Below are 9,407 nucleotides of genomic sequence, written 5' to 3'. Positions count from 1 at the left end.
TGTGCTAGAAGTATGAAGCCAAATGTACTAGTTCTTAGCTCAATTTTTTTTCACAAATGTTATTAACAAAATGCAAAACTAATGCCCTATTTCAAGTGTAAGAATCTACAGGAAAAAGTTCTGCAATTTGAAGTCCAGTTTCTATGTTTTATGTCTTAGAAAAGAGAGCTGGGGTGAGCTAAAGACCTAGGCTGAGAAAATGACTAAACTTCGTGTGTAAGCTCTTTCATCCACCATCCAAAGGTGGTGATCTTTCACTATTGCATAAGATTACAACATGTACATGATGCTCTGAGTAAACAAAAATTAAACATTGTAGACCATCCCTACCTCCAGAGTAGATGCATGCGGTAGACTAAATGCATAGGAGGCTACCCTGCTGTTCCTACGCAGAAACTCATAACCATAGTTTATTACAAGCTTCTTTATCATGCTAGATCCTTGTTTTGCTTTCATGTATGACTGTCCCAATATGTAAGCTATCCCAGCTTCCCTAGCTTCCATCAGCTCCTGTAATTCTTCCCTCACACTTGTGTCAATGTTTGGGCTCTCTGGCACGATAAATCTTACCTTTTTTCTTCGCTGCATCACCGGTGGTGATCTTATCTCCCTAACTTCTGATGTGCCAACTGTCTCTGTGTTGTTGATGTCGTGTTCGCTGATTTGAATCCCATCTTCATGGGTAGAACACGTCCCGACCACTGTCATTTTATCTTCATCCTTCTCTAATTCTTCTGTTGTTCCATTGGTTCCAATGCTACCAGAGCGTATAAACTCTGCTATACTACATACAAGGTCCTTCTCAAACTCCATGTCATCCTTGTGAACGTCACGATATCCATATCGTACAATGCACCTGTATATCCTGTACTCTTTAGGGCCAATGCGTCCAACTAGAAAGCGTTCCTCAGGTCTAACATGTGGGATTGGGACAGATTTGATGCAGACAAAAACCAGGACTTGGTGGAAGGCAGGAAGGTTGGTGACAAAGTGCGAAAAGATTGCAGGGATGCCAGACACAAGCTCAGTGTGTATGACACCAATGCCATTGACTCGTACAATGCCTAGGCTGGGACCAAGGTTGAGTAGCCAGTTGATGGAGACCTTGTTTTGCACATCAAATTCATACCTCTTGAGTGTGCCATAGTGCCAAACGTGCATGACAATCAGGAAGACAAATGCAAGGGCAATGGGGACCCAGGCTCCTTCACGAAACTTGATGAGAGAAGCTGAGAAGTAGAGAGCTTCGATTGTTCCAAAAAAGACTACGAAGCAAAATGCAAGAAAGACACTCTGATGCCAACATAGGACAATAACAAGAGACATTAAGCAGGTGGTGACCAACATGACAGTGATAACTGCCAAACCTGTTTCACACAAAGCATTAGGTTAAGGATTTCTGCTGAAAGCAGTGAAAGATAAGGTGGAATCCCAAACGATATTCCAAATGAAAACGATTGCTCTTTTGACAAACAAATAGGTTCTAATAGTGGATTCTAATTGTTGAAAAGTATTAATGCAAAATCTCAATTTGAAATAAGCAAAATCCTTTTGGTAATTTTTTTCTGGAAAAAGGATCTATTCTTGACCCAACAACTTACAATTATTGTCATACCTGATGCATTACCCATGCGCTTTGTGTCTCTGAAACCAATGGTAACAGCCAAGCATAACAGCATCAAGATCCAGTTGATCTCAGGGATATAAATCTGACCATGGATTTTGGATGAAGTGTGGACTAATTTCACTTTTGGGAAGCAACCCATAGCAGAGCATTGCTTAATAATCGAGAAAGTTCCAGTGATGATGGCCTGGCTTCCCACTACTGCAGCAAGTATGGCTATCACCAGAACAGGCCATCTAAATTTTTCTGGAAGAATAAGCACGGGCCATTTCTGATTAGCAGAGAACCTTCCTTTAATCCAAATTATAAAATGTTCACTAACAGGTCAAGGTACCTACCGGGTACAGACACATAAAATCCAACTCGGTGCATTTGGATTTCAGCACTATGATGCATAGACAGATAGGCAGCTTGCCCCATATATGCAAGAATCAATGCTGGATAAACCACAGACGTGAAAGCAATCTGCAGAAAATTGTATATTTATTAGAAATGCAGTTGTTCTCTAAATGGCATTAGCCTGGATACAAATAAGAGACCTTATTCATTTCTCACAACCTGTGTGTTTAATAATTATAATATTAATTCTAAAAATAATAATAATAAAGAGTTCTTACTAATGTTTAAGAATTTCTCATTATGCTTATGCATCAATTTAGTCTATACATCTTACCTCGAGCACTGGTTTGTAAGGTAATTTTCTCAAATGGCATAAATTATTGCTTTTTTATTTTTTATTTTTCCTTTTGCATTGCACTTCACCTTTGAGGATGCTCCACTTTAAAATTTTAGTTAATTCCCTTGATCTTGTAGACCACCATCCTCTTAAGAGCTCAATGGCTCATTTGATTATTATTTGTTTAAAGAATTCTCATGTTAGGAGATGTAGGGGCGGAGCCAGAATTTTTTGTTTGGGGGGCCAAATTGCGACGCTAATATATTTATCAAGACAACTTCCACACACACTCACATATATACACACACACACTTTTTTATTTGATAAGTTATATATATATACACACCCAACCAAAAAAAAAAAGTTCAGTATTTTCAATCAAAAAAAAAAAATTCATTTTTTCCATTTTCGTAGTCAAATTCTTAAAAATTTCATTTTAAATACAAATTATCAAATTTTATCCTAAAGTAAGCAAATTTTTTTTTCAATTGAACTAATGAAATTTTCAAAAACATGAATGATCCAAAACTTGGGAGGAATAAGATAGGCTTCAAACATATTTAAAACTACTTTACTTTAACCCATTATATGGCAACTAAAGACACATTTCATTTGTATTTTGATCCACAAATTTTTTTTTTAATGAGTCAATGACTTATTAATCGTAACATAACGGGTTGAAAAAGATAAATTCAAACATATTTGATACCAAATTTTATCAAATATTTAACAGATATAAAAGCACATTTTACAATAAAAAATATAATTGCAAAAAATAAAGTTATATCTCTATAACTATTAGACCAATTATTTTTTTAAGAGCATTATTGGACTAATTCAAATATTTGGAGGGGCCAACTCTGATTTTTGTAGGCTAAATTTTGAAAACATAAAAATAATTGTATATATATTTTTAAAAATTTTAAAATTTTGGGCCCCCCCACCCTTATACATGCCTCCGGCCCTGAGGAGATGTATAGATGGAATCCGACGCAATGGAAAACCACCAACCATCAGATCCCTATCAGATCAGTTGCTCATGTTTTATAAGAGATAGAAACATTTAACCAAAACTTCCAGAAGTTTCTTTCAGACAAGGAAATTTTTATAATATCTTTAGCATAGGTGTGTGCAGAAAAAGAGCAAGAGAAATATGAGGAGATTCACAAGGAAAAAGAAGAGAGATCACCACCTACAGCTTTCTTATATATTTACAGTGCCAATGGTAGGTCTAAATTGGGTCAACATACTAATAGCATACATAGTGAACCCAAAGCTACCAATATAACCTATTTGCTCCAAAATCAGATTTCGCCACTACTACAAAGATTGGTAAAGCAAAATTGTTGGCTAGACATCTTCCACATTGATTTCCAGAGCTATATAATATTCTTATTCATTAACACAAATTAAGATACATGACACAACAAGAGATGATCAAAATTAGCTTTATCATAGGTACTGAATGATTGCCCTGCATTGCATTGATGGATTTATCAGAAAATGGTCCCATATAGCCAACATACATCAGCCAGATACTGACGTGGCTAACCAATATGCCTTGAAGTTATAAAGCACCCGCTTTGTGGTATGTATGACAACTGTGAACAAGGCGGCATTCAAGGGGAGAAGAGAAGAGAAGAAGGGGGGGGGGGGAGGGGCATTTACATTTCAAAGGATATGAACTCTACAGGCTAGGGCTTGAATGTCTCAAAACACATAATGAGCACAGGCTTACCGATTATCAGAAGTAAAAAAAGAAAAACACAGGCTTACAAAAGGGTTGATACTACCGTACAAAGTCCAATCTCAACACATTGCAAAATATCATAAACTTGAAACGCATATACTACAAGGTCCATTTGTTGAGATAATAAGCCATGCCAAGTTAATTAGATAAGGTGGTGTAGTTTATAAATTGATTTGTTAAATGACATACCTGGATCGACAATTGCGAAAAGTGTCCAAGATCAGCAAACATGGCTTCAGAACCTGAAAAGAGAAAGTGGGTATTAAGAAAACAAACAAATGAACTACTTTGCTAGTAATGGCAATAGAATCAAAGTTAACCATCAAAAGTTCATGGTTACCAGTTATGCACAACAGAATTCCACCCAGGGACATCCAACCTCCTTTTTGAGTTTTCCTTAAAAATTGGTACATGTAATATGGAGAGAGTGCTTTATAGACGTGAGGATTCCACCGAAATATATTATATATACCAATGCCACTGATGCAGAAAAGCCATGTCAAAACTACAGGAGCAAACAAAAACCCGACCCTGTGAGTGCCATAATGTTGAAGGGCAAACAAGCCTATCAGTATGACACAAGCAACTGGAACTTCTACATCTGCAAAAATTAATTAACTGTCAGGAGGAAACATGAAGATAATGGCAGGCCATACAGAATAAAAGAGACAAACTAAGAGTTGCCAAATTAATTGCCAGTGCAGGCAGTTAAATAAAGGATATGGGCAAGTTAGAGACCTATAGTGAAGCAAAAACTCATATTTCTTGAACCTATTTGTTCTATGAGATCAAGGGTCATTTTTCTTTAACACTTCCATAAAAAGGGCCCACTGGATCATGCCTATATATATATAAGATAGACCATAGATTTGCACCAGATAAATTTGTATCAACTTATATGGCCCTGTTCTATTTAGTCGAGTAGAAAATGAAATAGAAATTGTCTTCTGAAGATGGGGAGAGTGGCTGATAGCTCCGATCTTGAAAACTGGTATAGTTTGAATAAAGACCAAGCTTCTCAGCTTTTCAATATAGAATTTTCCAATTGAACAGAAGCAATGGTGGCCCATTCACCAATGCAGAAGTACCATATGCAGTTTTTAAAACAAAAAACTTAATTAGAGTTGCATTTCTTGAGATTGAAGTCTTAACTAGTAGTGGTGGTATGACAAGAAGAACTAGACTCCTTATCAACTTGAACCTTGTAATTGATCCACTATAAATCATGATAGGTATTCACATCATCGGAATCTAGATATTTCAATTAAAAATTCCACTGAAATGTGTTAAAAAAGAGAGAATATTTTCTTTTTATCGTATTGCTTTCTTAACTTTGTCATAATCATATCACACTTTAACAGAAAGAAACAAGCAATATAGTTGCAGCAATAGCGACCAAAATTACAATCTCCCAAGGTCAGTTTTCCTCTCCCTCAAACCAAGGTCATGATATTTAAACAAGTTCTGAGAGTAGGCATATCAGCACTCAGTATGGTACCACTGAAATTTTTGAATAAAGGTCATCTCCTCATAGTCCACTTAGCTTCTAATTAACACTGTTTTTATGTGATGGGCTTCTACTGGCCTACTCCTAGATTATGCAGCCACTAAAACTCCACCAAATACCATATTAAGCCTATGTCAGAGATAATCTATTTGTCACAAGTGTAAGTCCAACCTAATACAAGATGAAATCTAAAAGACACTGTCAACAAGACAAAACCAAAAAACTTCTTTTGACAGGTTTTGGTATACAGGGACTAACATCTGAAGCATGAAAATCTCTTGGGCACCTCCTCTTCCCTTCCTTTAACTGTGAGTCAAAGACGATATCATAGAAATTGTAGTCAACCAAAGATATTCAGATATTCAGCATAGCTTCTCTTATACTTGGCATTCTGGTGAATGAGCTGGAACATGGATACTGTAGTGTTTCTTTTTTCGTCCCTAAACCCTTTGTAACAACTCTTAAGCTACCTTGGGGGTGGGTATGACGATGACTTCTTTCATTTGAAAATTAATATCTCCACATCCACTCAAAAAGAGTAATATTTAAAGAGGAATCCATTCAAAATAGTGGAATTGGTATTCAATTTCTCCATCATCGGCACTTGCCTAGATTGCTTCAAAATAAGGCAAAGAATTTGAATTATGGTGATGACCCACTGCTTGAGAAATTAGAGGTCTTACAAACAAGTTTTCAACCCTTTATTCTGTGTTATATATAATCCCCAAGGGAGATATGCAAGATTATGAGTTATATCATATATGGTAATTAGAAACAGAGGAAAAAGCACTTTCAATTCTCAAGAAAAAAAAAAAGGGAAAAATGGAGGGGAAAAAAACAGAGAAGAAAAACTATGCTGCTCTATCCATTCGAGCCAGTTTATCATGTTATTGGTGGACACATAGTTTTGCAACCTGAATGGGCAAATTACACTGCGGGCTCCACAGCACAGTCTTGAGAGAACGGGTGGGTTGACAATCATGAGTATAAACAAAAGCAATTCCCAGGATATTGAAAAGAAAGGAAAAGATAATGATTGATTTATGGAAATGATAGCAGCAGATATAAGACCAGTAAAATGTTTGCATAATGGAAACCCTGAAAAACCTGCGCAACAGTTCAGAATCAAAATCTGGAAATTTTAATAGATTGTGGAAAATTTGGACTAAACAACAGAAACTTAAAATTGACACTGCTGAACTCCACTAATTTGAATGGAAAAAGATTCAACAAACAAATTATTAAAGGAGAAAATAACCCACAAGCTACTCAACCATCAATTTTACATACAGGTAGTCTCAACAAACAACTCACATATCAAATAAAAACAAAGACAAAGTCAAGATTCAAGAACCTTACATTTGTGTTGCTCTTTTGACATAGAAAACTCGAGGCCGGAAATCGCAGAAAAAACTGCACCAACCAACACAATCATGTTAGTCACATGAAAAAATTCAAACTTTAAATCAAAACCCAGAAGAACTAAGAGCACATATGATTTACCAGAAATAGCTGGTGTAAGCACACCATCACCAATAACCATGCAAGTCCCAACCAAAGCCAGAACCAGCAGAGACCTTTGTAAAACCCTGTGCCTCTCCAACATAGACTTCAGTCTTGATCCCAACCCAGTATTGCACAATTTTTTGTTGTCCTTCTTGTATTGAGAAAGTTCCTCATCTGCCAACTGGAAATTGGGGAGTGAGCTGACCCTGGCATGTCGACACAGCAACGAGTACAGAGCAAATGTCCCTCCTTCACCATTATCATCAGCTTTGAGCACAATAAAAACGTATTTAAGCAAAGGAACCAAAGTGAGTGTCCAGAACACAAAGGACAAAACACCATAAATCTCTTCATTGGTCTCTGAGTGTTGAATATCTTCGCCAGCAAATGTGCTTTGATACACGTATAAAGGTGAAGTGCTCAAATCTCCATACACAACACCAAGACTTTGATAGGCCAAAGTCAGCACTGTCTTCCATGAATTCACCTGCAACAAAAAGACAACAACTTTACTACAAAAAAACACAAACTGGGTTTCACTCAAAATGTCTGAAAAGCACAGACTTGATCAGAAATTAATGCATGTTTTATGAATATTCCTAACTCCTAAGCTCACCTTAGCACGGTTTTGATAAACCCCAGTTTCCAGATCCATGATGGGTGCTCTCAAAGACTCAAAAAACCCATTTTTTTTTTCTTTGTTTGTAGCTGTAAAATGTAAGAGATTCAAGGAAGACCCATTTGCCAAAAAACACCAATTATGTACTTATACTCTAAGATTGAAAAAAAAAAAATTATTGTTTAGACAAAGGCGACGACTTTCCAGATCAACGATGGGTTGCAGAGAGATTTGAAAGAAAGTGATGTTTTTTACTGTAGATAGAAGGAATTCAATCACATCCCTTTTGATAAAAAAAACGCCTCCACCAGTTTAGTCCTTTGAAGAAGCAAAGCTATAGCTACTCAGATAATCAGATAAATACACGAAATTGTTTATTCAATTATTTAAATAAGAAAAATTGTGCTGCTTTGTTTAATTTAAACCAAAAAATTAAAAAACTGTACACAGCAGGTGAACAACCATTAGAAACAGCGACATAAACCAAAAGAACATTAAAAAACTGAAACAAACACGAAAAGCCACACGGCCTAAACCTTTGTAATAATCAGAGAACCTCTAGTAGGACTACTACTACAACAACAACAACTTCACAGGATTAGAATATTTTGTGTCAAAGTTCTAGAGAGAGAGAAAATGAAAGAGAGAGAAAGATGGTTTCTTTTTGTAGTAGTAGTAGTAGTAGTGGTTGGTTGGTTTTGGGTTTAGGAGAGAGGGAAAGTTGTTAACTTCTTTGTTTTTTTACACACTTTGTCTGAGGTGAAGCGATCTAAAATTCAGCAGTGAAAATAGGAGGCTGAGGATAAATAGCATAATTTATACAGACCATTTGGTGGGTTGCATCTAAATTTAACGCTCCTACAGCTAAATCACTTTTTTTTTTTTTTGGGATAAAATAAACTGTTAAGAGTGGAAGACTATTTATTTTCCTTTTTATTACATTCTTTGTATGGGATTGGTTTGGTTTGGTTTGGTACGGTAGAGACTAGATAGTTTTTAGAAAATGAATAATGACATGGACAAGAGAGGTAGAGAGCAGAGAAGTAGCGAGAAGAATATGATCATTGTCCAAGTTTTGTATTTTGTAGTATATAGCTATGTATGAGATCTTTTTCAAGTCGGCACTCCTCCTGAGTGCCCTATGGTCCATTTTGTAACTAGTCGTCTATCTAAGTATAACTTCTGGACAGATGTATGAGGTCATAAGTTTCAAATAAATATATATATATATATATTTTGAGATAATTTCAACTGTGATAGCTCTTTATCATCAGATCAAAATATCAATAAGTTTTTAGTGTAGGTAGGGATTAAACTCCAAATCTCTTATTCAACTATCAGAAATTTTACCAGTTAAGTTAATTAGAACCTACAATAAATTTTTCTTTTCAAAGAAAAAAAAGAAAAATACATGACGTGCGTTTTGGTTTGAGTCCAATGTTTTAGTGTATTGAACTTTTTGTAGTTGTGACATGCGTTTACTTTTGATTACATGTAATCACATAATGAGTCCAATGCCGTCCAAGTTTTGTAATGTATAACTATGTATGTGATCTTTTTTCAAATCGAAACTCCTCGTGGGTGTCTTATGGTCTCTTTTGTAACTAGCCATTTATCTGATATGGCTTCTAGACAGATGTACTAGCTTATAAGTTTCAATCAATAAATCTCTCTTTTCAAAAACAGAAAAGAAAATAAAAGAATGGCATCATGCGTTTTGACTTA

The 9,407-nt window shown here is 35.7% G+C and overlaps 1 protein-coding gene across 1 annotated transcript; it reads right to left on the bottom strand.

Annotated features, from left to right (window-relative positions):
- Positions 1-209: 209 nt before the first annotated feature.
- LOC142628030 (potassium transporter 6) lies at positions 210-8,805 on the bottom strand. Its single transcript, XM_075801968.1, has 8 exons — positions 7,680-8,805; positions 7,061-7,550; positions 6,917-6,970; positions 4,391-4,651; positions 4,240-4,292; positions 1,963-2,089; positions 1,616-1,870; positions 210-1,367 (listed from the first exon to the last, which is right to left on the bottom strand). Exons 1-8 carry the CDS (start codon positions 7,716-7,718, stop codon positions 307-309), a joined length of 2,340 nt encoding a protein of 779 aa, XP_075658083.1. The 5' UTR covers positions 7,719-8,805; the 3' UTR covers positions 210-306.
- Between the last annotated feature and the right edge of the window lie 602 nt (positions 8,806-9,407).

This window comes from Castanea sativa, chromosome 3, assembly GCF_040712315.1.
Source record: "Castanea sativa cultivar Marrone di Chiusa Pesio chromosome 3, ASM4071231v1".
NCBI lineage: Eukaryota > Viridiplantae > Streptophyta > Magnoliopsida > Fagales > Fagaceae > Castanea > Castanea sativa.
This window is presented reverse-complemented; position numbering and strand designations above follow the sequence as displayed.